The sequence below is a fragment of the Rhineura floridana genome, chromosome 1, assembly GCF_030035675.1.
Source record: "Rhineura floridana isolate rRhiFlo1 chromosome 1, rRhiFlo1.hap2, whole genome shotgun sequence".
NCBI lineage: Eukaryota > Metazoa > Chordata > Lepidosauria > Squamata > Rhineuridae > Rhineura > Rhineura floridana.
In genome coordinates this window covers 45,136,791-45,164,598 of record NC_084480.1, presented here as the reverse complement: position 1 = coordinate 45,164,598, position 27,808 = coordinate 45,136,791, and the positions used below count along the sequence as shown (strand labels likewise).

General features: G+C 42.8%; 1 protein-coding gene across 2 annotated transcripts in view; it reads right to left on the bottom strand.

The window, feature by feature from the left end:
- Positions 1-27,007, bottom strand: part of HOMER1 (homer scaffold protein 1) — a 111,118-nt gene extending 84,111 nt beyond the window's left edge. The window contains exon 1 of one of the 2 annotated variants that reach the window (XM_061619879.1): positions 25,317-27,007. In XM_061619879.1, the coding sequence (XP_061475863.1) occupies positions 25,317-25,321 (5 nt within the window). In that variant the 5' untranslated portion in view covers positions 25,322-27,007. The remainder of the gene's footprint in view (positions 1-25,316) is intronic. The other variant, XM_061619887.1, reaches the window with a different exon arrangement.
- Between the last annotated feature and the right edge of the window lie 801 nt (positions 27,008-27,808).

Here is a 27,808-nt window from a genome sequence, read left to right as displayed (position 1 = left end):
AAATAGCAGGTTCGTAGTCTGGGGGTGCTCCTGGATCCATCTTTGTCACTAGAGGCCCTGGTGACCTCCGTGACTAGGAATGCCTTTTACCAGCTTCATCTGATAAAACAGCTATGGCCGTATCTGGACCAGGACAGCTTGATCATTGTTGTCCATGCACTGGTAACCTCTAGGCTCGATTACTGAAATGCACTCTATGTGGAGCTGCCCTTGAGGTTGGTCCAGAAGCTGCAGCTGGTGCAAAATGTGGCGGCGAGACTGCTCACTGGGGCAGCATATCACCAACATGTCACACCGCTGATGAAAGAATTGCACTGGCTGCCCATTTGCTACCAGGCCAAGTTCAAGGTTCTAGTTTGGGAGTACAAAGCCCTATACAGCTTAGGACCAAGATAACTGAAAGACAGTCTTATCCCTTATATACGCAGTTGATCACTGCACTCTGCAGGTGAGGGCTGTGATGTTCCTGTATTAATGTATATATGGTAAGTGCTGTTTGTATAGAAGATACATGGTAAGTGGAATGAAAGAGGAGGGGGGAGTAAATGAGCAGTAGAATGCTGGATGATTGGCTGAGTGTTTGAATGGCTGGGAGTATAAATGGAAGAATGACAGTTGAATCTGGGGGGAGAATCTGTGGTGAATCTGGGTGGACGTTGGTGGGTTTTAGAGGTGTTTGGAGCTGGGTGTTTGGAGATGGATGTCAGGAGCGTGTGGAGAAAGAGAGAGTGGGAGTTTTAGTTCATGATAAGTCAAGTATCACAGAAATAGATGAAACCATATGCTTAAGTACCATTAGAAAAGTAATCTTGTTATCTCTGTTATTTAATAAAAACTATATTTGGTTTACCAAAGGCCTGATCCTTGGCTGGGGTTTCACAGACCAGAAGGGGGGGTAAGGTAATGAGCAAGGCTGAAGGGAAACAGTAACAAATGGTGGCAGCGGTGAAGAGGAGATTATAACATTCATAAGTATCTAGAGCAACCCTGAGTTATGAGTTATCTGCAGTGATACAAGGGGGTTGGGGACAGCTTAAGCACGCAGTCACAGAGGTAACCGGATTGAAAGAGACTCAGGCAGAGTCTCTGGGGATACTGGTTATAGGACGTGACTGGTGGTGCTGCCTAGCAGGGGGATCTGGTGAGGTCTGTGCTAGAGCGGAGAGAGAAACCATAAAAAGGACAGTCCGGACTGGTGGAGTCCCTGGTGGTGCCTAGTGACAGGCAGTAGCCACGAGCAGGTAGGAACCTGACAGGGAGAGCCAGGGAAGGGCGTCACAGGTGTTGGCTGTAGCGGTGGGATACGAACAACAGAGAATCCAGATTCGAATACTAGAGAATCCCTAAAAGTGGTGTGGCAAACAGAAATAACAAATAAAGATTACTAGAGAGTGACTGGCAAAGAGTGTGTGGCAAAGAGTGAGTGAACTCCAACAATATTGCTGAATACATAAAGATGAAAAGAGAGGAGCTGGTGGAGAAGTGCATAACATTCAATTTACCTCACGAGGGTAAAGGGGTAGATGAATTGCGGGTAGCACTGATAGCATTTACAACTGTCCAGCAAAAACAACCTGTTAGGGAAGAGACCCCAGAAGGATACTCAAGCAATCCTGCTTATATAGAGTATTTGAGAGAGAAGTTAAGATGGGAGGCTGAGGAAAAAGACAAGCAGCGGGAGTTGAACAGAGAGATTGAGATGATGAAATTGAAGATGGAAGGGGGAGAGAAGGAAAAACAGCTGGAGTTGGAATTTGAGAGAATGAGAGTAGATGCGGAAATACAGGTGGAAAAGTTAAAGTTTGAAAGAGAGAAGTTTCATTCTGATGAAACAAGAAAGGACAGAAATGAAACTAAAATAAAGATTACCCTAAAAGATTTTGTAGTGTTTGAGCCAGGACAAGATCCACAAATTTACCTCAGCACTTTTGAAAAAGCGGCTCAATTGTGGGGGCTACCGGAGGATAAATATATGCAATATTTATCAAACCTGATCAAAGGGGAATTGGCTGAGGTATACCAATATTTCCCCTCAGACAAGCCCGTCACATATGCCGAGTTTAAAGAGGCAGTATACAAAAGATTCAGACTGGGACCTGACTATTTTAGAAAGTTATTCCGAAACTGTCAGATCCAAGCAGGGAGGTCTTTTGTTGAACTGGGAGCAAAGTTGATGGATATATTTGGAAAGTGGATGAGTAGTGCCAAAGCTCAGTCAGTGGAAGAGGTGAAAAACCTCATGATACTGGATCAATTATTCCATCAGTTACCACCAGAAATAAGGCTCCTAGTGAAAGACTGTTCCCCTACATCGGTGCAGGAGGCCGCAGAGATGGCGGATCACTTTGCCTCCAACAGAACTGGCTGGGTGGGGAAAACATCAAGAGAGTTTAAACCCAGACCATATAATGGTGGCAGAAAGGATGTGGTGCCACAGCCAGTGAGTCCTCCAGTAAAATCTGAAGGGCACAGGACACCCCAGAGTGGATCTGTGTACCCTAAAATGGAGGAGAAATTATGCTATAAATGTGGTAGACCGGGGCACGTACGTTTTCAATGTGAGGTTGCCAACCCCATTAGTAATCCTGCTCAGGCAAGGGCAGTAAAAACAGAACCAAAAGATCTAACAACGAAAAAGGTTCAGTTCTGCCAAATAAACTGGACAGAAGTAAAAGACTTGGATTCGAGTCTAAGAGAAGAAGTGTGTGTTCAAGGGGCAAATTATTGGGCATTTGCTTGATACTGGTGCCGCTCAGACGTTACTGAGGCCAGATTTAATAAAATCTGAGGAAATATTACCTCAGGAAACGGTGACTATCCAAGGAGTGAGGGGTCAACCAGAAAGCTTACACATGGCCCTAGTGAAAATGCAGTGGAGAGGCCGAGAGGGAAAATATAAAGTAGGTATTAATGCCCAACAACAAGAACCAGTGATACTGGGAAGAGATGTAATGGGGGCACAAGGAAAAATATATGTGGTAACCAGACAACAACTTGGCAGAGAGACAGAAGCCATGTTAACAGAGGCTGAAGAAAACAGGGTGCAACCTGTTTTCGAGCCTACGGTCACCATAGCAACCCCTGGAAGGCCTGCTGAAGGAGACAAACTGTATCAACTGGTCTCTGGGGAAGAGGCAGAGCAATTCAGGGAAGAACTGAATAAGGATACAAGTTTGAAGCAAATAAAGGACCAAGCCCTGACAAAAAAGATTCCCTTTACTGACAAGTTGAGGAATCAAATTGTGTGTGAGAATGGGATTTTATATAGACTGTGGATGCCGGCTGAGAGAAAGGATGAATGTGAACCAGTGAAGCAACTGATAGTACCTAGCAAATACAGAACCAGATTGCTAGAGGTAGCCCACGATGTCCCATGTGCAGGACATCTGGGAATAAAAAAGACCAAGAGGAGATTGGCTGCACACTATTATTGGCCAAATATCTCCAAAGATATAAAACAACATTGTGTATCTTGTGGTGTATGCCAAAAGGTGGGAAAAAGTGGAGTAAAGACTAAGGCACCCTTAAAGCCCCTTCCTATAATTGGACAACCCTTTTATAGAGTGGGAGTAGATTTGGTGGGCCCTTTTTCCAAACCCACAAGGCATGGCAGGAAATATCTATTGGTGGTGGTGGATTTTGCCACCAGGTACCCAGACGCGGAAGCATTAAGATCCGTAGAAGCCCCTGTAGTGGCAGAGGCTTTGTTAAAAATATTTATGAGGCTGGGTTTCCCTCATGAAGTGCTGACGGATCAAGGCAGTGTATTCATGGGAGAAGTGATGCAATGTATGTGGAAGTGTTGTGGTCTAAAACATCTAAAGACCACCACTTACCATCCAGCCACTAACGGATTGACTGAGAGATTTAATGGGGTTCTGAAGGGCATGATAAGAAGTTATGTTCAAGATAACCCACAAGACAGGGATGAACGTTTGGGGTGCTTCTTATTCGCGTACAGAGAAGTCCCTCAGGAGTCAACAGGCTTCTCACCCTTTGAACTGATGTTCACTAGAAAAGTGAGGGGACCTTTGGAACTGTTAAAAAAATCATGGGAAGGAACCCTGGGAGAGTACAAAACATCTGTAGTTGATTTTGTATTAGACTTCCGCAGCAAATTAACATCGATGATGGAAGCTGTACAAAAGAATTTGAGTCAAGCTCAGGAGAAGCAAAGTTACTGGTATGACAGAACAGCCAGGGAACGTGTGTATGATGTGGGAGATATGGTTATGGCATTCATACCCAGGAAACATGATAAATTACAGGCTAACTGGGAGGGACCATATACCATAAGAGAAAAGCTTGACACAGTGACGTATGTAATTACCACAGACCAATTAAACAAAAACAAAGTGGTTCATGTAAATATGTTGAAACCTTACCATACCAGGGATGCAAAGGTGTTGCAAGTTACCTTATTCCCTGAGGGAAGTGGGCCTGAACTTCCAGATTTGGTACAGGAAAGCAAAGACAAAGGAGGGGTAGATCAAGTGGAATGGTCGGAGGAGGTGAAAGAAGTAAAGGAAGAGATTCTGAGAGTTTTGAAAAACTATGGGAATCTCTTTAGCAATAAACCTGGCCAAACCAGTGTAGCCAAGCATTCCACTGATACTGGAGATCATGCCCCAATCAGATCTGTGCTGTACCGTGTGAATGGGAAAGTTGTGAGTGAAGTAATCTATTTAGGACATAAGGTGGGGAGTGGGAAAATAACCCCCTTATGGAGCAAGGTGGAGGCAATACAATCGTGGCCTATCCCCTTAACTAAAAAACAAGTTAGGGCATTTCTAGGTGTGGCTGTTTTTTATAGAAAGTTTGTGAAAGATTTTGGGGAAATAGCAACCCCCTTGCATGAGTTGACAAAGAAAAAGTGCTCTGAGCATGTGGTATGGACGGATGAATGTTAGAAGGCTTTTGATCTGCTGAAGCAAGCCTTGTGCCAAGGACCTATATTAATAGCACCAGACTATGAGCAACCATTCATCGTGGCTACGCATGCGTCGGACCTCGCGCTGGGAGTCGTCTTGCTGCAGGAGAGAGAAGGCACCAGACACCCAGTGGCGTATCTGAGTCGCAACCTGACGACGAGGGAGAAAAACTATTCGTCGGTCCAAAAGGAGTGCCTAGCGGTCGTGTGGGGACTGAACAAGTTGCGCCCATACGTGTGGGGACGAAGATTTACAGTGATGATGGATCATCGGGCCTTGTTATGGTTGCAGACTATGAAAAACCATAACACTATGCTGCAGAGGTGGTCCTGGGCCCTACAAGACTATCAAGTGGACTTCAAGTTCATCAAAGGCAAGGACAATGTATTGGCCGATAGACTTTCCAGGCAAGTGGCCGGGACTGCAGTGACGTGACCCAGACGGAGGAACAAAAAAGACATTTTCCCCATAGAGACTTGTTTTACTTGTTAACGCGACGTATAAATCCTAGAGCAGGAATACTCTGCCGTTATTTTTAAGGGGGGCGAAATGTGATGTTCCTGTATTAATGTATATATGGTAAGTGCTGTTTGTATAGAAGATACATGGTAAGTGGAATGAAAGAGGAGGGGGGAGTAAATGAGCAGTAGAATGCTGGATGATTGGCTGAGTGTTTGAATGGCTGGGAGTATAAATGGAAGAATGACAGTTGAATCTGGGGGGAGAATCTGTGGTGAATCTGGGTGGACGTTGGTGGGTTTTAGAGGTGTTTGAGAGGTGTTTGGAGCTGGGTGTTTGGAGGTGGATGTCAGGAGCATGTGGAGAAAGAGAGAGTGGGAGTTCTAGTTCATGATAAGTCAAGTATCACAGAAATAGATGAAACCATATGCTTAAGTACCATTAGAAAAGTAATCTTGTTATCTCTGTTATTTAATAAAAACTATATTTGGTTTACCAAAGGCCTGATCCTTGGCTGGGGTTTCACAGACCAGAAGGGAGGGTAAGGTAATGAGCAAGGCTGAAGGGAAACAGTAACAAATAGTGGCAGCGGTGAAGAGGAGATTATAACATTCATAAGTATCTAGAGCAACCCTGAGTTATGAGTTATCTGCAGTGATACAAGGGGGTTGGGGACAGCTTAAGCACGCAGTCACAGAGGTAACCGGATTGAGAGAGACTCAGGCAGAGTCTCTGGGGATACTGGTTATAGGACGTGACTGGTGGTGCTGCCTAGCAGGGGGATCTGGTGAGGTCTATGCTAGAGCGGAGAGAGAAACCATAAAAAAGGACAGTCCGGACTGGTGGAGTCCCTGGTGGTGCCTAGTGACAGGCAGTAGCGACGAGCAGGTAGGAACCTGACAGGGAGAGCCAGGGAAGGGCGTCACAAGGGCCTCCTGCAGATACCATCTTATCAGGAGGTCCATTCTGCACAGCATAGGAAGCAGACCTTTAGTGTGGCAGCATCTACCTTGTGGAATTCTCTTCCCTTAAATATTAGACAGGCTCTGTTATCTTTTTGGCACCTATTGAAGATGTTCCTCTTTCAACAAGCCTTTTAAGTTGAGACCTTATCCCAGTCTGCATCTGAGTTGGAATTGCTTTTTAATATGTTTTTAAACCTTTTTTAAAAAAAAAAGTTTTCAATCTTTCTTTTTAAAAAAATGTTTTGAAAGCTTGTTTAAAAGAATGTTTTTAAAGACGTTTTGTTTTAATGTATTTTAAAGTCTGTTTTTATGATGTTTTAAAGTGTTTTCAGTGCTTTGGTTTGCCTCCCTGGGCTCCTGCTTGGAGGAAAGGTGGGATATAGATCAAATAGATAAATAAATGAAGACAGATGCAAAGAATTTATTCAGCTTTTCTGCAATCTCCTTATTCTCCTTTAGCACACTTTTGACTCACCTGGATGATCTCTTGCTACTAATGTATGTAAACGATTTTTTTGTTGTTGGTCTTTATATTTTTAGCAATATTCTCTTCAAATTCGTTTTTAGCAACTCTTATTGGCATTTATTTTGCCAAAGCTGGGTTCTTTTTTGTGCTCTTCATTTGGGCAAGACTTATAGTTTTTGAAGAATTCTTCTTGCCACTAATACCATCTTTGACTCTGCTCATTAACCATGCTGGCATCCTTATCACCTTGGTAGTATCTTTCCTGATCTGCAGTATAATTCTAGTTGAGCTTCTAATACTGTGTTTTTAAATAACTCCCAAGCATTTTGGAGTAATTTGACCCTCTTGACTTTGTCTTTCAACTTCCTTTTTATCAAGCCCCTAATTTGGGGGACATTTCCTCTTTTGAAGTAAAATGTGACCATGTCGATTTTCTTGTCAATTGGCTGTTTACATGTATGTTTAATTTAATAGCACTACAGTCACTGATCCCAACTGATTCAATATTTACTTCTCACACCAGGTCCTGGGTGCCACTTATGATTAAGTCAAGTGTCGCCACTCCTCTGGTCATTCCATAACCAACTGTTCTAAGGCATTACTACATTTCCTTTTTTGGATGCTTCCTTGATTTCATTCTTCATCTCAAGATCTCCCCAAGGACTTTGATCAGAGGGACAACAAGTCCCCAGGACTAAATAGCTCTTGGGGCCTGGTATCACCAGTCACAATTGTACTGTGGAGGTCTGCTCCTTCTGCAGTTTCTAGCTTGTTGGACTCAATGTCCTCTCTGAGGTACAGAGTGATACCACTTCCAGTACATCCTTCTCTGACCTTCTTATAGAGTTTATATGCAGAGACAACCATATCCCACTGGTTCTCTCCATTCCACTAGGTTTCTATTATGCCCACTATAATCAATGCTCTCCTCTAAGATCAAGCATTCTAGTTCTCTCATCTTCGTTCAGAGGCTTCTCGCATTAGTGTATGAACACTTGTATACAGTATCTCCCTTCAAGTGTGTTTGGCACTTGTGTTTGGCCTGTGGTGTTTTGGCATCTCTGAATTGCTATCCTATGCCCCTGCACTCAAATACCTACTTCTACAACTTCCCAAATTATCATTTTTTTTCATCCCAGGGGAGATTTATTCTGCTTACGGTTGGAGTTCGATTCCAACGGAAGGAGGAAGTCGAATCTCCGGTAAAAGGAGTCGAGGTCCACTCAGCCTTCCATCCATCCGTGGTCGGTAAAATGAGTACCCGGCGTACGCTGGGGGTAAAGAAAGGCCGGGGACGGAACTGGCAATCCCACCCCACATATACGGTCTGCCTAGTAAACGTCACAAGACGTCACCCTAAGAGTCGGAAACGACTCGCACTACAAGTGCGGAGACACCTTTACCTTTTTAGACCTTCCTCAGCTCCTGTCGGCTTTTCCCTCACAATCAGATCTCCAATATTCACACATGATTAGAGAGAAGAGCAGTGACTGATTGTAACTTATGCTCAAGACTAAAGTGAATCCTGACCCAAACAAGTATTTTAACCCAGATGTCTCACATCTATCAAATCTATTGCACTATACTGGCCTTCTCAATTTAAACTAATTAAATCCAAGGGTTTAATTTAAGGATTTCAAGGGTGTTCCACTGCAGCTTATCCAAAGGATCACTAAAAACATGTGGCTTGGCATATATTTAGCAATGACCATTACACAATAGTTTGTGAATGCCACAGTGGCTTTAACCAGAATCGACAGTAGGAGATATATCCATGTTTTTCAAATGAACAGTCCTGCTATACCAATGCAAGTTGCCAGAGCTAAAGTCTTGCTTATGCTAGTGGGAAAAACATAAACAAAGTATTTTAATTAATAATTGAACGCCTAAGCAAAGAACTGAAGAAAACATGTCTAGTTTTGAGGCATAACCAGTTCATGAAGTATTTGTTTGCAACTGGACACTTATCTGATATCCCCACGCCACTTCCTTCACCTTCACCTATACAAGACTGCTCCTATGAGGAAGTTTAAGATGAGCCACCTCAGCAGATTTCAGCTGCTACAGCAGCTACAACTTCCAAAGCGCAATCCATATGTACCAGTCAATATTGTCAAAGTTGCCTCATGCAAGATCCTTGAGTGCCTAGCTCATATTTTTAGACAACGCTTAGTGGTAGATACTGCTTTATACTGAGTCACACTACTGGTCTAGCTCAATATTGCCTACAATGACTGGCATCTCCTCTTCGGGGTTTCAGGCAGGAGATACTCCCAGTCCTACCTGGCAAACCTGGGGATTGAACCTGGGAACTTAAGCATGCAAAGCAAATGCTTGAATTTCACATTCCTGGACAACTGGAAAAAACAAGAGACAGGACAATGTCTATTTGCCATGTCCTTGCTTTGTCAGAGTTTTAGGTAACAGCCTACAAACTACAACAGGAAAAAATGGAAATGGACTGCCTTCAAGTCGATCCCGACTTATGGCGACCCTATGACTAGGGTTTTCATGGTAAGCGGTATTCAGAGGGGGTTTACCATTGCCCTCCTCTGAGGCTGAGAGGCAGTGACTGGCCCAAGGTCACTCAGTGAGCTTCATGGCTGTGTGGGGATTCGAACCCTGGTCTCCCAGGTCATAGTCCAACACCTTAACCACTACACCACACTGGTTCTCTCTAGAACAGGAACATACTCCATTTATTCTACAACCACGAGAGTGGCTATATACTACAGCCAGCATGGGTTTTTCGCATTCCACAATGTTACATTGAAACTACCCCCATGGCATTCTGCTGCTTTCCATAAGCTCATTTCAAAATAAAACCTTACAAAATGTATAGTCCTGAACTCAGAAATGCTTGCTTAACAACCCTCTATGTTTTCATGGTGATACACAAAACACTCAGAGAGAATAAAGAGTTCAAAGTGTAAAACAAGAGAAAAAAATCCACACCCCGTTGGACTTTTTTCTGTCAGTGGTCTTATAATTTAAATCAGACATGTTCACAGAGTACCTGTAATCCTATTACTGACGTTGCCCCATACTCTGACCTTCATCTTCTGCAGTTTAAAAGTTAAAAAAATACCTGGCTAATTTTAATTAATTTAAGAAAATTAACATTGAAGTCTATTACAGTGCGAGGCATGCTGAGTAAGAACCAACTGTCAGTGTTCCAGACTCACTGGAACTTGCTGTTTGGCTTGGCTAATCAGGTGGCCACACTCACACCAGCCATTTATTTCACTTTAGACAGTCATGGCTTCCTCCAAAGAATCCTGGGAACTGTAGTTTGTGAAGGGTGCTAAGAATTGTTAGGAGTCTCCTATTCTACGACAGAGCTCCAGTGGCCAGAGTAGTTTAACAGTCAGCCCATCTGCTGATGATTGTAGCTCTGTGAAGGGAACACGGCATCTCCTAGCAACTCTCAGCACCCTTCACATGTTCAAAGGCACATATTACCAAATTCTTCCAAGCTACACAGGAAGTGGATTGGACTGTGAAAGACCAACCCAAATGGTGTTTGCATTTTTACAAATCTGTAGGGCACTACAATATCTCAGAGAGGTCAGGTCTCCTGTTCCCCTGGTGCATTTGCTATAGCTGCCTAATTTCCCTGCTTTTTAAAGTTGGATAAAACTATCTGTTGGCTATAGGTGCATTCTTAAACCTCAAGGTTTTTTTGCCTATTAATTATGCTCCCCCCTCCCTGGCCACTCAAAGTTGATAGCAGCAACTGAGTATGGACAATGTGAAAGAATCATAGAATAATAGTGTTGCAAGGAGCTTTTAATGCCATCGAGTCAATGCAGGAATCAAAGTTAAAGCACACCTGGGAAGATAATCTTTCACACTGTTTTGACTTTGGGCAAAATATTGAAAATTAATGACAAAACTGACGACTTCCGGGAAGGGTGACTTAGCCTGTGCCTGCTTTTGAGACGGGCTCCTGCCTCAAAAGAAGCTTATTCAGATATATCAGTCAGTTTTTTCTTTTTTTTTTGACTGATTAAACTTCTCCCGGGTAGGGAGAAACGAAGAGATTAACCTCAAAGCCTATTTTTGTTGGGACGACCAGATCTCATTAATTTATGGGACGAGGTCTAGCCGACGAAGGTGGGACGGATTTTCAACAGCAAGCTCTATCTGTTAAAGCGAACGTTCATCTTATCTTCTAAGAGAGAACGCACTAACAGGCAAGCACCCTTCTTTCTATATTTTTCTTTTACTTGACTTAAATTGTTGCTATTTAAAAGAGATTTGCCAGATTGATCGGTTTTTGACATCTCACTGGGGAGCCGTAACTTCTCTCTGCTACGCACTAATTAATAGCTTATCTCTGTTTTTGTTGCAAAAAGCTGTCCTGGATTTGCATTCTAAAGATACACACAGAAGAGGGATTTCTATTCCAGATTTTTATTTTGAAAAATATTATACTGTTTTGAGACTACTCTCTTTTTGGTCTATTTTATTTTGACGAATCTGTTTCTTGACGATTGCCATTAATTGCTTCGATCCTGGGAACTGCATTTTGTTTACTTAACTATTGGAGAGATAAGGCTGTCTGCTCTGTTTATACTGTGATGTCACCAAGTTTGGAGTATTAACCCAATTGTTGCTGAAATAAGAAGTGGTTTTCCTATATTTTTCTTTTAAAATGGCAATTAAGAAAGTGGCTGAGAATCTGGAAATAACTATGTTTCAGAGAATAATGAATGAGATTGAGATAACGAAAATTGAATTGAGTAAAATGAAGCAGGAGATTAAAGATATAAGGGTCCCTGTGAGAGAGGTGACCCTGGAAGGGGTCCCTGTGAGAGAGGAGACCCCGGAGATTGGAATAGGGGTCCCTGTGAGAGAGGAGACCCTGGAGACTGGAATAGGGGTCCCTGTGAGAGAGGAGATCCCGGAGATTGGAACAAACGTGCAACAGGAACAAGATTTGGAGTCTATGGACTTTAGAAATAAAATCTATTGTTTGGAACTCAATGTTATCTCTGAAGAAATTAATGAAGATTCTAGAGATAAAGTTATCAATGGCATGGATTATCTTCTGGACTGGAATGATGTGATGGAGCCCAATATAGAGAAAATCTATGGAATTAACTGCAGCCATGTGACAATGGAAAAACTTTTAAGAGATGACCCAGTGTATTTTGAAAAAAAGAACAGAGATATGATTTTACAGCAGTATTTCAGCAACTTATTCAGAATGGATGGCAAGAAAATATTTGGGATAGAGGTAATTCCCATCAGACTCTTATTATATGACTATGGCTTTGACAGCAAGATTATTATGGAATACTGATAATGGAAGATTGGATATTGAAATTACTGGACTTAACAAGACTACTGAAGATGGAAGATGGAAAATGGAACTAATAGAGATAATAGAACAATGGCTACTGAAATTACTGAACCTAACAGATTCTGATGTGATGGATTAATTGAAATGTTTATTTTGACTATGGTTATGACAATAAGATTATCATAATTAGTAATGAGATGGATTAATCGATATGCTTATCTGGAAAAAAAAAATTGATAGATATATTTCTTAAAGAATTGAAACCTCTCTTTGACTTTTTGTGGAAAGAATAAAGTAATGTTTATGAGATTTGATGATTAAGTAAGATAACTACTGGAGGAAAGTGATTTTATAATATGACTTAAGAGACAGGATTGCTATATATTATAGACTTATAACTGATTTGATCTTTGACAAATGGGAAGTCAATATTTTACTCTTTATTTTTTAATTTTTTTTTTTCTTCTTTTCTTTTTTTCTTTTTGTTTAATTATTTTTGATTTTGTTTTTTGTCTTTGAATGTTTTATGATTTTGTCTTGTATGTTTTATGAAAATCTGAATAAAAATTATTGAAAAAAAAAAAAAAGAAAATTAATGACAAAACTGGGATACTGAAGATTAGTTTGGTGCAGTTTGTTGTTGTTGTTGTTGTTATGTGCCTTCAAGTCAATTACGACTTATGGCGACCCTATGAATCAGCGACCTCCAAGAGCATCTGTCATGAACCACCCTGTTCAGATCTTGCAATTTCAGGTCTGTGGCTCCCTTTATAGAATCAATCCATCTCTTGTTTGGCCTTCCTCTTTTTCTACTCCCTGCTGTTTTCCCCAGCATTATCGTCTTTTCTAGTGAATCATGTCTTCTCATGATGTGTCCGAAGTATGATAACCTCAGTTTCATCATTTTAGCTTCTAGTGACAGTTCTGGTTTAATTTGTTCTAACACCCAATTATTTGTCTTTTTCGCAGTACATGGTATCAGCAAAGCTCTCTTCCAACACCCCATTTGAAATGAGTTGATTTTTCTCTTATCCGCCTTTTTCACTGCCCAACTTTCACATCCATACATAGAGATTGGGAATACCATGGTCTGAATGATCCTGACTTTGGTGTTCAGTGATACATCTTTGCATTTGAGGACCTTTTCTAGTTCTCTCACAGCTGCCCTACCCAGTCCTAGCCTTCTTCTGATTTCTTGACTATTGTCTCCATTTTGGTTAATGACTGTGCCAAGGTACTGATAATCCTTTACAAGTTCAGTGTCCTCATTGTCAACTGTAAAGTTACATCAATCTTCTGTTGTCATTACTTTAGTCTTCTTGACGTTCAGCTGTAGTACTGCTTTTGTGCTTTCCTCTTTAACTTTCATCAGCATTCGTTTCAAATCATTACTGGTTTCTGCTAAGAGTATGGTATCGTGTGCAGTTTAGTACACTGAAATAAATTTTGCATGTGCTTTATTGAACCTTCAGTTTACAACTCATCTATGTTACCATGATAAAAAAATCACAATTTCTTCACCATGCAGTGAACTCAAGACATATCAACGTATCCACTTAATCATTTGAATTGCCTCTACATGAGTTTGCTACCAAGAGCAATTTGTATCCAGTTCAAATATTGTATCTCTATGCAAGAGGCCTGGGAACTTGGCAATATTCTATCAAACAGAAAGATCTTACCTTGATTCCAGGGCACAGCCTGTGTTCAATGACTCCATTGCTGTGACTACCTCTTCCATACTTCCACTATAAGGCAGAAGAAGAATGCAGGAAGGAAAGCTCCAGATCGGAGTGACATGGGATGACCTGGCAACTGACACAGCTTCAAGTGCCAAGCAATTTCTCTTATCTGCCAATTGGATCAGGTGGTTGGACTGTTCATGAGCAATGCAAAGCAACTCTACCATGCAACCCAGGAGGAAGCACACAGATTTTGCCTCTGCTAGGGAGGTGTACAACTCCCATATGACACTGCTAGTAGTTGTAGAGTTTTGCTTCCTTTAACAGTGCCTTCTTCCATTCTCCATCTGCAGATAACTATTTAGACAGTAACTTTTATGAAGTCAGTGTGCGGAATCTCTTGGCACTTTTAATGGCACATAATGAAGAATGTCAAATTCACTAAACATCCACTCTTAAAATTCCATTGAAGCAATGGTAATGACTTTCCTGCCTCTTTTCAAGAAGTCAAAAGTGTGTCAGTCTTATCCTTCTAGTAAGAGGCAGTTCAGCAAAAGAGTCCTTGTACTGACACAAGGACCACATTCACCCTGTACAATTATTCCATTTTAAACAGCCATGGCGTCCCTCAAAGAATCCTGGGAAGTGTAGTTTGTTCAGGGTGCTGAGACTTGTTAGGAGACTCGATTCCCCTCACAGAGTTCTTTGGGATGAGGACTGACTGTTAAACCACTCTGGATTCTTTGGAGGAAGCCATGACTGTTTAAAGTGGAATAAAAGTGAAATAAATGTATGGTGTGAATATGGCCAAGGTCTGTCCCACTGGTGGGACCTCAACTCTAACCTTTCACTGGCAGAGAAGCAGCAAGTATGGAAGTGCAACACTTGGCTGTGTAGGGGTAGAAACACACGCGCTGTTCTGCTGCTTCCAGTGCATCTCCACCTCTCTCTTCTGATAACAGGGATACACAACGCTAGTCAAACCCCTTCTCTTTTATTGTAAAACCTAGTGGGAGGAGCTTGAGTGTTGTTGTTTTTAAATTGACCTTTGAAGTGATTTCGCAGCTGATTGGCAGTTCAACCTGTTCCCCCTCCTGGTGGGGTTAATGGAAACACTTTGATATGGCAATTAGTGTCTTTACAGCCTCAATCAGAAAGGCTTTTACTAAAAGAAGTCCTGTCTCATAGAAGATAGAAAGCTGCCTTATACTGACTGTCAGGCCATCACTAATCCATTTGGGGTTCTCAGACACTGTAAATAAAGATGGGAACAGGACTGCTCCAGTAGACATTATATACTTGGGACTTCCAAACACCTTGTGACAAAGTTCCTCACCAAAGACTCCCGAGTAAGCTTAAGTCATCAGTTAAGATGACAGATCTTATAAATCAGCAACTGATTAGAACCCTAAATGAAACTGATATTGTCGCAGTCAGATCGCCCTCACATTCCTCAGATATTGTGGAGATAAGCAAGCAGTGGGATCTCCTAAGAATCTGGATTGGATCAGTGCTATTTCATTTGTTCATGAATGACCAAGAGTCAGGGGTAAGCAATGGGGTAGTTATACTTGTGCATGACAGCAAATAATTCAGGGCAGTGAAACCTCAAGGAGGTTGAAACGCTCCAAATGGCTCTCCCCAGACTGAGTGAATAGACAACAAAATGACAAACTAGACTCATAGTGAGTATAAAGGGATGCACATTAGGGCAAAAAAAAACCCCAACTTCACAATGATAGAATCTGAACTAGTGACTAGCCAAGAAAGATCATAGTAAATAGTTTAAAGACAACAGCAACTCAATGGTTATGAAAAAGGCAAAATCCATATTTGGGATATATTAGGGAAAGGTCTGAATAAGCCTGCTACAGCACCATATTTAAAGAAACCTACGGCGGAGCCCCATTTGGGCTACTGTATACAGTTCTGGTTGCCCAACCCCTTCAAAAGGGTACAATGGAGCTAAACAAGGTACAGGAAAGGGCAACCAAATTAATCAAGGAGGGAGCACTTTGCCTACAAAAAGTGAAATACCTGGTGCTCTTCAATTTTGGGGGGGGGAGACTAAGAGAAGATATGGTAGTAATCAATTAAAAAAGAAAAAACATGTATTTAATAATAAAAGATAAATCAAATAATCATCAAAGGTTGACAAAATACAATCTACCCTGCTACTCTCAACTGTCCTAAGTTGTTCTGCTCTCCTGAACAGTTTCTACTTGATTGTAGTTTGTTGTTAATCACATTTGTTATTAAACAATACAAAAGGTGTTGCACATAGGAATCGCACCATTTTAACCTCACAGCTGCCCTGTGAGATTGGTTAGCCATAGACAGAGAAAGGGAATGACTGGCTCAAGGGCATGCAGTAACCTTTATGGCTAAGATCATTTTTTGCCCTTTGGGTCTGGAATTTCACCCCAAAACACCTTTCCAAATCCCCCCTCAGGAAAGTCACTGCTTAGTCCTCAGTTTTCACCCCCTCCCCCATCACTGCATTTGCTAACACTCATCTCTCCCGATCCTTGCCTCTCCGAGTCCTCCTTCCCTTCTCTTCTCTTCTTTCTGCCCAACTTCATTCTATGCTCCACAGGACAAGAGGTAATGGTAGTGAGGAATGTTACTACAGAACTGTGCTTGCCTATGGGACAATGCACGCATTTCAAACAAGATGTCCTGGTAAATGGGAGTGCTATTTGCAAAGAATTATGCACTCACAGAATGGCATCTAGGTAACTGATGTTTCAGGTAATTTCAGGATATGTGCAAATGAACAATAAAAAGCTCTCTTTCCATCTGAATCAGGAGAGGTGGTTGAGGTGTTAGACAGGTGTTTGGAGACAGTGATGGGTTGGATGTGGGTCAACAAACTGAAACCAAATGCTGAAAAGACAAAGGTGTTACGTTCCAAGTTCTCGAGTCCAAAAGGTGGGAAGACAGCTTGTTGTGTATGGAGTTGCACTTCCCTGGAAGGAGCAGGTTTATAGATTAGGGGTACTCCTGGATCCAACATTGTCACTTGAGGCCCAGATGGCTAGGAGTGCCTATTTCCAACTCCAGCTGGTTCACCAGCTACAGCCCTTCTGGACAGAAATGACTTGGCCACAGTACTTCATGTTCTGTTAACTTCCAGACTGGATTATTGTAATGTGCCCTATACGGGGCTGCCCTTGAAGATGACTCGGAAACTTCAACTGGCCCAAAACGCAGAAGCCAGATTACTGGCTGGGGTTGCTTTTATAACATGTATAATCCGTATTCTAAAGCAGTTGCATTGGTTGCCAGTTCATTTCTGGGCCCAATTTATGGTGCTCACAGTAGTGCTGAAAGCTTTAGGCCCCAAATATCTGAGAGATCGCCTTCTTCTCTACAGACCTTTCAGGTGTTAAGATCAGCAGAGGGGCCTTTCTTAGTAGTTCCACCACCCTCAGAAGTTTGGGGGATGGTGGTCCAAGAGAGGGCATTCCCTGTGGCAGCCCCTAAGTTGTGGAATTCCCTCCCCACAGAAGTGCATCTGGCATCTTCACTGTACAGTTTTTGGCAAATGTATGTTTTCAGACCTACCCTATTCATGTGATTGTAATCTGTTTTGTTGTTTTTAACATTCAATTTTAAACTGTTGTAACCTGCCTTGGAACCTGCTGGTGAAGGGCTGGTAATAAATTTAACAACAACAGAAATACATCTGACAGTAGTTAGAGACAAGGATTTGAGATGTCAAACTATGCTATCGAAGAGCTGTTCATGTTTGCTTTTGAGGAAAACTAGTCCTTTATTCCACAATTACAAGATCCTCCGTGTCGCAGAGTGGTAAGCAGCGGTAATGCAGCCGAAAGTTCTGCTCACGGCTGGAGTTCGATTCCAACGGAAGGAGGAAGTCGAATCTCCGGTAAAAGGGGTCGAGGTCCACTCAGCCTTCCATCCATCCGTGGTCGGTAAAATGAGTACCCGGCATATGCTGGGGGGTAAAGAAAGGCCGGGGAAGGAACTGGCAATCCCACCCCATATATACGGTCTGCCTAGTAAAACGTCGCAAGATGTCACCCTAAGAGTCGGAAACGACTCGCACTACAAGTGCGGAGACACCTTTACCTTTTTATTCCACAAATGTCAGTGCTTAGTTGTATCTATCTAGCCGAGGTCTACAACTAAGAATTTTTCAGGATTCTATAAAAAGATGACATGTAAAGTTGCAATAATTCACAAAAAGTTGCCAATCTTAAGAACATAAGAAGAGCCCGCTGGATCAGGCCAGTGGCCCATCTAGTCCAGCATCCTGTTCTCACAGTGGCCAACCAGGTGCCCATGGGAAGCCCGCAAGCAGGACCTGAGTGCGAGAACACTCTCCCCTCCTGAGGCTTCCGGCAACTGGTTTTCAGAAACATACTGCCTCTGACTAGGGTGGCAGAGCACAGCCATCATGGCTAGTAGCCATTGATAGCCCTGTCCTCCATGAATTTGTCTAAACTTCTTTTAAAGCCATCCAAACTGGTGGCCATTACTGTGTCTTGTGGGAGCAAATTCCATAGTTTAACTATGCGCTGAGTAATGAAGTACTTCCTTTTGTCTGTCCTGAATCTTCCAACATTCAGCTTCTTTGAATGTCCATGAGTTCTAGTATTATGACAGAGGGAGAAAAACTTTTCTCTATCCACTTTCTCAATGCCATGCATAATTTTATACACTTCTATCATGTCTCCTCTGACCCGCCTTTTCTCTAAACTAAAAAGCCCCAAATGCTGCAACCTTTCCTCGTAAGGGAGTCGCTCCATCCCCTTGATCATTCTGGTTGCCCTCTTCTGAACCTTTTCCAACTCTATAATATCCTTTTTGAGATGAGGCAACCAGAACTGTACACAGTATTCCAAATGCGGCCGCACCATAGATTTATACAACGGCATGATGATATTGGCTGTTTTATTTTCAATACCTTTCCTAATTATCCCTAGCATGAAATTTGCCTTTTTCACACTGGGTCGACATTTTCATCGTGCTGTCCACTATAACCCCGAGGTCTCTCTCCTGGTCAGTCACCGCCAGTTCAGACCCCATGAGCGTATATGTGAAATTAAGATTTTTTGCTCCAGTATACATAATTTTACACTTGTTTATATTGAATTGCATTTGCCACTTTTCTGCCCATTCACTCAGTTTGGAGAGGTCTTTTTGGAGCTCTTCGCAATCCCTTTTTGTTTTAACAACCCTGAATAATTTAGTATCGTCAGCAAACTTGGCCACTTCACTGCTCACTCCTAATTCTAGGTCATTAACGAACAAGTTGAAAAGTACAGGTCCCAATACTGATCCTTGAGGGACTCCACTTTCTATAGCCCTCCATTGGGAGAACTGTCCATTTATTCCTACTCTCTGCTTTCTGCTTCTTTCTGCTTTCTGCTTCTTAACCAATTCCTTATTCACTTATTCTGCTTCTTAACCAATTCCTTATCCACAAGAGGACCTCTCCTCTTATTCCATGACTGCTAAGCTTCCTCAGAAGTCTTTGGTGAGGTACCTTGTCAAAAGCCTTTTGAAAGTCTAAGTACACTATGTCCACTGGATCACCTCTATCTATATGCTTGTTGACACTCTCAAAGAATTCTAATAGGTTACTTCAAAACCCTTCCATCTCTGCAAGGCAATAAATAGTTGCCTTTTTGCCACTACATCTGTTATCCTAAGCACACATTTTCAAGTGACTTACATCCAAGCAAACAATCTGGGATTATAGTAATAAACCAAAGTTTAGACTGTCATTTCTCATATCAATTAAACTCAGTGCAGGGAAAGAGGGAAGCAGTGACATTCCCACAAATATACGCAGGCAAGCCATGCTCTAGAAAGCCAAGCTAGTGTAATGATGGCTCTTCCTTCTGCTTAAATGCAGAAGTGCCTCAATCACATAGAAAAGAGGGGTGGGGACCAATTTTAAGAACAAAAAGGGCCAGCCAAGGAGGCAGCCAGACCCTGAGCACAGCTCCGAACTCCAAGTACTTGTTGTTCAACTGAGTAATGCCACTTCTAGTATGGATGTCCAGCTGAGGAGAACAGTGCTTGAGGTACTACAGGAAACAAAGCAGAGGATAGACTAATGCACACTCTTAAGTCAGAGCCCTATCCCAGACTCCCCTATCACAAAAGGCAGCCTATAAATATTTAAAACATAAATATGCAATTTTCACATTTTTGTGTTTTAAACACAAGGAGCAGCCACCATCACTTGCTTGATAACAGGATTTTAGAGCTTTGATTAATCTACTCTGAACAAACATGAAATGTTACCCAGCTGCTATGTCAGTAGCAGCTGGCTATCATGTATACCTGAGTCAAAATTAGAGCAGCCCAATGACTGATGGGAATTTAGAAAGGTGCCAAAAAAGCTCAGGCAAAACTTAACACACAACTTGTTGTGGATATCTGCTTCCATTTGTTTAACACAGACAGAGTCTACGGAAGACTCTCTAGTATCAGCTGATGTTTAAGCCTGCTCATTATAACTTTTGGATGAGAACAGTTAAAAAAGAAAGTACTAAGAAGATTACATACTGTAACAGTTCCTTATCTTTAGCATGCCATACAGGTTCAACTGAGAGTCTGTTCTGGGTTTGGAATAAAATAAAATAAAGCATATCACTGGAAAAAACTATGACCAAGCTATTGTATACTAGTAGCCCATTCTTCCAGTAAATACCAAGAAAAAGCTGGTAAAACTCCAAAATTTCTAGCACCACCTCTAAAAGTAATTTTCTCAAGGAAACTGTGACTCTTGAAATGAATTATACAAAACAAATTTCTGTGCCAAGCAGCAAATACAAAAAAACAATTAAAACAAAGTGAAGAAACAGAAAAAATACCCTAAAACAGGATATCCCAACTTACTTCCCCCCAGGTGTTGCTGGACTACAAGCTTCCATCATCCCTGAGGGTCATGTTAGCTGGGGCAACAGGAGTTGGAGTCCATCAACATCTGGAAGGAACCAGGTTGAGGAAGGCTAGCCTACAAGTATTTAGCAGATCTAGGGAACATGAAGGGAAAAAGCAAAAGTATGACAAAAGTTTTCACATGGACGGATAAAGCCAGTAGCAGACAGAAAATAAATGACTTAAGTACTACACTAAGGCATTTAAAATGAGAAGTTCTGTGTGCTGAGAGCTAGCAGCCAGTCTCAGAAATGCAACTTGAACAGGACACCATGGGCTCTGCACCATGATGTACATTTATGTTTTGCCTGCATATATACTGTTAGATTGTGTATGGTTTCAGAGAGATGCCTTCAAGATATGTATATATATGTCAATCCAAGCAGAAAGCTGGCTTGTTTGTCAGTAGATCAAATAGACCATAAACCGAGTTCACAGATCCACAAGTGCAGCAGCATTCAAGCTTCTTCTCCAAAATAGCTAATCAGCAAGAAGAACCACCCCTTCCATTACAGTAGCAATGGAGTGTTCCCTACCAGAGCAGCAGGTATACAAATATGTGTGTAGGTCATATGGAGACCTCTTTGCAAACACAGACTAGGCAGTTGATTGTGGGGATTTTGTATTCAACAGCCACTTGCTTAATCAGGTATGACAAGGCAATCTGTACACAGAAGCTGTTTTTATATGTATATTGCCTGCCATTAAAATTGTGTCCATGCACTTCAATCAATTCAAGCTTCAGCTTGAGGTTTATTTTTTAAGAATCCCAAGACACTGACACAAAAGAGGAAAGCACCTACGGTCTTTCAAAAACAAAATCCATTTAAAAAAAACCTCAGGCTTATGCTATCTTTCAAGATGTGCCAACCCATTCTATAGAATATTCATGTTTGCACAGAGTATGCATAGAACATACACAAATTCATATGTACTAATTGCAAACTCAGATGCTGAATTATGCTGGCTACATAGCCAAATTAGAGCTACTACCAAATAACAGAGGTGACAGCATGCGCAGGGAACCCTAAGGTTTTCAAAAGTAGAAAAAAGAATTAGGGGGAAAAAACCAATCCGAAGCATTGCAATGAAGACTAAGCAGGTGTCTGTATGGGTTCAGGCTGTGGGAGCAGAATGGAGTATCCTGAAAAACAGCATGGATGGCTAGCAGGCAGGCATAATGAACAGAAGCACCCCACACTCTTGTTGTTGTTATGTACCTTCAGGATGATTACAACTTAAGGCGACCCTATGAATCAGTGACCTCCAAGAGCATCTGTCATGAAACCACCCTGTTCAGATCTTGTAAGTTCAGGTCTGTGGCTTCCTTTATGGAATCAATCCATCTCTTGTTTGGCCTTCCTCTTTTTCTACTCCCTTCTGTCACTACAACATTTTGTTGTGGATCCCACTTATATGTTTATAGCGCTTAAGGAGCTGTTTTAGCATTTGCACATATAAACAAGTGTAAAATATTTACACTTTTGTTTGTGGAGAACCTTGATTTGGCTGTTAACTATTGAATGTTCTAAGGATATTCAAGTAAGCTAACAAGTCTTAAGATCTGAGGGCTGCATTCCCTGCATGTAGATGCAAATGTTTGCTTCTAGGTGGGTCCATTCACCAACTAACAACTTCCTGAAGAATATTTACCACTTGAATCATGCTGCTACATTCCCTCTTTCCCCCCCACACACACATTTGGTAGTACATACTCAACAATTCAGCCATAGCATTCATATAGTAAAATAATCAAGTTTTGTCCATTGGCTGTTATAAGCAGAAATAAGAAAGCATGCTGGTTTAATCACTACACTTAGCATGCAATGTTCAGAGTTAGAGTTATGCCAAGAATAGTATTCTTTCTGTAACTTTGTCAGCATTTCAAAAAGTGACTATTCTAATGTACATAGTATATACAATTTCACAGTGGGTGGATGGGTGTAAAGCATTATACCCATGTACTCTCTAAATAAAACCCAGAATATCCTCACCTGGGGTTACCAGTTCTGATCATGGTGGCTCAGCGTTATATCTTTGTCACATTAACTTTCTCGGAAGAGTAACTGAAAAGTTTTAAAGTCCTTTGGCAAGTGAGAAGTCTAAGCAATAATTTTTATATATTTTTATAAAAGATTTTCTATATATTTTTCTTCAGTACAAAACATATGTATGATGTAAGTATGTCATGGATTTCACTACAACCTACTTCTAACTATTAATTACATGGGTGAAAAAACAACTTAGGGAGGGAGCTTTTGAGCTGAAAAGCAGCAGCTTCTGTCTGTATGCCCTTCTTCCACCAAGACAGCAGTTAAATAAATGTCACACACAAATGCATGTAAGTGAACCCTTTTGTTTTCCCAAGAAAAGCCACTTTAGAACAGCAGTGGGGTCGTTGGGCCTATTAACACATATCTGCATGCAACATATATTTTGGTCTTTAGATTTGGGGTGTAATAGTAACATTCATCAAGGCCAGAAGCTGGTTTTCTAAAACAAAATTCAAAGCATTCAGTAGCAATATTTGCACCCAGATCCAAGTAGTTCTAGGGCAAAACAGAAAATAAGGCCACACAACCCTATGAATTGGAAAAGCCATTGAAATCTACAGGCAAGATTGATTGTCCCATTGAGCTGAGCCTAAGTATGCAGTCTCTGGCTTCCCAATGACTGGAAGATAAGTTAGCATTCTACCATTTTGTACAATCAAGATACATTAAGTTTCAAGTTACAGATTAAGCAGCATTCCAGAATTCTTTCCTCTGACCTTTTTTTTTTAATCACATACAAAGCCTACTTAGGTGGGTAGGATGTGGCTGTTTAGTCCTTTCCCCCATTTTTAGGTCAAAATCACCCTTCCAAGTTACTTTTCTACCCACAGAGGAAATATACACTGTTCCTTATTATCTCCATATCTACCCCCTTCCCCATGGGTGAAAAATCAACTTAGGGAGGGAGCTTTTGAGCTGAAAGCAGCAGCTTCTGTCTGTATGCCCATCTTCCACCAAGATGCCCCTGGCTGGTTTAATAAGCAGAATAAGAAAGGAGAAAAACAAGACTACAGAACTCCACATAACACACTGTTTGGGTTTAAGAGGTTACAGAAAAGGAATGCTTATCTACTCTACAAATGTCTCTGGCCCCCTAGCAAGGCTTGCCTCACGGTGAAGAAACCTGTGAACTAAGAACACTCATTGAAGATTCATATAATACATTGGGGTCTACTTACATGGAAGACAGCCTTAACTTATGATCAGCTTAGATCGGTACACAAAACATTACACATGCAGATGACAACTTTCATTGGGTTCCAGCAATTAAAGCAGGTCTGACATAGCTTGCAAGTTCATTATGAACATCTGACCACGCAACTAGGAACTTGGACCAAATTCCCCTACCCCAAGAAATTGCCTGGTCTCCCCAGCTGCCAGCCTGAAGACAAAAATAGAGGAGCTGCAAGTTATACTTGTGGCGACAGAACTTGCAAGCAGGGCAGTTTGGGGGGTGGGGTTTAAGGTGCTGGCCCCTCCTGCGGCTTTTTGAAGAAATCTTCCAGGACAACTAGTTAAAGACCACAGCGCTACAGACACCATACATCATACAAGAGCAACCCAGAAACTAGAATAGTACTATCTGTTGCCTTTGACTTGTTAAGCATGGCATGTGCTTTGCTCTGGAAGTTAACTCCACATATATAATCTTGATGCGTAACAAGAAAATCTAGATTACAGTACGTCACTATTTCACTTCATTGACACTGATATTATTTTTTTAGTTGGGCATGTATAATTTAAGAATGTTGATACCCAAGCATAGAAAACAGAAGAGAACCTTTTTAAAAACTGCATGCACATTCCAGCCAATGTAGATTCTACAGTCCAGTTACATCTGCAAAAATACAGCTATGTATATATGTTAAGTGTCACTTTTGAAAACTCTTGAAGCTGTACTGAGAGTTGGCACCAATGAACCAAAAGGCAGTGCAAGCAACTTTAGAACAGCCATTCACCAAAGCCACAAGCTGCTTAAGAAGCCATTTTCCTCACTTTTGAAAGCAACCAACGGGCTAAAAAACCCCAAAAAACAGTAATTTTAAAATATTTTGTCTACAGAGCATGTCCTCAGAGTGTTATGTGCTGCCAGGAAAGAAAAGCTATATATCCCTTCGGTCATCTTACCAGTACCTATGGGAAGCAGGATCAATTATCAAATGTGTCAGACCTAGCTGACAAAAACCAAAGCAACAAATGTTTTCTGCCTAGTAGCTGAAGCATTCCAGTAATATTTTAATGTTACCCATATTCAAACCTGAATAAGTCAATGGTTTCATGGCCCTTGTAACATTTTACAGTGTTGCTGCTGAAGTAAGATATCTACTTAGCTATTAAAGAAAGTATTTTGAAGTTAAGATTTAAATTCCAGCATATTTACCTATTACAGTGCTTTCCTTACATGTGTATAGCAGAAATGATTTGGCCTATCTTTAAAAGACAAACAGTCCATATTTCATTGAAAGCTGAACGTGGTAAATACACCCAGTTCCCTCTTTTACAACTCCTGGATTCAGAATGAAATCCTTACCCCATGATGACCAATGGAGACGTGCAGTGTGAGTCGTTTAAGCAGACCAATTTCTAAATGGATTTGCCTCGCACTTTAGCAATGCTGATACTCCTCTCAGTCTGGTTTTCTGCCTTTCCCTGTAGTAGATCCCAGGTGTTTCCACGAAATCCACGGGGCCCTATGCGCCTTATCAGCAGGATTTAAACGCCAGAGTCTACAGGCATGTGGGAGCGTGGCCAGAGCGGGGAAGAAACCCTTATAAAAATAATGAAAGGAGTCTGCCTAGGGAGTCGGCCCGAGGGAAATCTCCCCCATAGCCTCCCAGAGCCAGTCCTCTCCGCACCCCCTGCACCACGGGGTCGAGGGGCAGCTCCAGCTCCCTACCAGGAGGCGGCGGACAGGAGGTAGAAGCAGAAGCAGCAGCAGCAACAGCACCAAGCCAACCCTCCTTCTGCAGGGAGAAGGGGAGGCACTTGCCCGCCACGAGCGGAGAGAGTGGGGGATTAGAAACCCCACAGCAGCGCTTTATGCCGTCGGCAGTTAATTGAAATGCCCTGGAGCGGCGAGAGCGCTGGATCGCCGTCCGTCTCAGGTGCAGAGCAGGATTTGGGGTCTTGCGGTGTGCGCAGCGCTCCGCGCCCCCCTTCCTTCTAACACCCCCGCCGGCAGCAGCAGGATGGGGGATGTCGCTTCATTTTTCCAAGCAGCAGCAGGAGGAGGCAGCGGCGGCGGAGGAAGCCGTTTCGCCGGCGCGGACATGGGGCACCGGTAGAACGGCGGCTGAGGCAGGGCACCGGCCGCGCATCCCCTACAAGAGCGGGAGGAGAATGGGGGGCTAAGGAGAGAGGCAGGAGATGCAACACACGGGGGGGGGCGCCGCTCCTTATCCCGACGGGGCTGGGCAAGTCCCCTTCAGTCACGCCTGTTTCTGCAGCGGGAGAGCATCCTCCTCGGGCACGGAGCTGGCAGATCAGTCATTCGCAGCAGCAGCAACGAGGGAGGGGTGGCGGTGGTAGCCGCGTCGACAGCAGCAGAGCCCCCTCTCGCCCCTCTCTGCAGTAGTGGGGCCACAGCGCGGGCTGCTGCGGCGACAGCGGGGGGGGGGGAGGAAGGCGCCTACCTCCACAGCACTACAGACACCGATTCCGGGAAGATGCGGGGCTTTCCAATCCCAGGGTCAATCTGCGCCCGGCCGCTCAGGCTCTTTCCTCCCCCCAGAAAGCACCTCTGCAGAGCCCGCTTACATCCTCCCTTCGGTCCTCCTCACACCTCCTCGTCCTCCTCCCCCCACCCGCGTACACGCCTCCACCAATCACTCAGTCGCTCCCTCACTCCCTTATGTCGGTTTCCCGCTCAGGGGCATTGAACAGGAAAGCGCGCCTGTTCCCACTACACTCGGGGAGGCGGGTGGAGGCAGCAGAAGAGAGGCGGGCGCCCTGCTCTCCCTTCGCCCTGTCCCTCCCTCAGGCGCCCGCAGCCACCAAAAAAGACAGGGGGAATAGAGCGCGATGGTGGAAGGCAGCGAAGGCTGATGCGGCGTGTGAACAGCCCAAGCTAGGCACGGCGTCTACTCTTCCACTCGGGCCCAGCTTTCCTGCGGGGTTCCGCGGCGGCGCAGTCTCAGCTACTCTGCGGCCACGAACTCCCCACGCGGGAGGACTGCTTATTCTGTCTCCATCCTCTACTTGGGGACCTTTAAATAGGAGACGTCACCACGTTCCCCTACGCACCGACGTCACACACTGCTCCCGGCGCTGACGTCACTGGGGTGCGGGGGATGATGTCAGAATGCTCCACGCCGCCGGAAGCGCTTCTATAATAGGGAATGGAATAGTGGGCCGCGCGAATGAAAATAGAGGAGAGGCTGGGCGGCTGGCCCGGTGTAGCCCTCCTCCAGGAGTTAGGTTTGTCCCTTGGTGCGTCGTGTAACCACCCACCCCCGCAATTATCCTCAAAAACTTGCATGCCAAGACATAGGACGGAGTTTTGACTCCTCGTTTTTCGCCAAAAGTTCTAAAAATGAAAACATACCTGGAAAGTAGCAAGTATGTTCTGCATCAAGCCAAATCAGAATGCTGATGTTACTAGGCACTGTTGGAATTGAAATTGCAAACTAGGTAGCCAGCTAGCATTCACAAGTTCGGAAACCTAGTGCGCAGAGGGGGGAAATGGGCACGTGATACAATATCGATTTATTACTTGTATGTCGCTTTGGAGACTTATTAGAAAAGCAAATCATAAAAACTTAAATAAATAAAATGGTATACAGTCCTAAGTCTAAATCTGAAGTGGGGAGCATTAAGGCTATAACTGTATACCGAATTACCTAGGAGTAGGCCCCACTGGACTCAGTGGGACTTCCTTTTGAGTCCATATATGTAAGATTGCACTGAAAGACATTTTTATTAGAATCCTAAAAGTTACAGCTGTTTTGTTTTGAAAATGGCTTATAGGACTTAATGACTTAAATTAGGAAACATGATGGCAAAAGTGTTGAAAGCTCAGAAAAA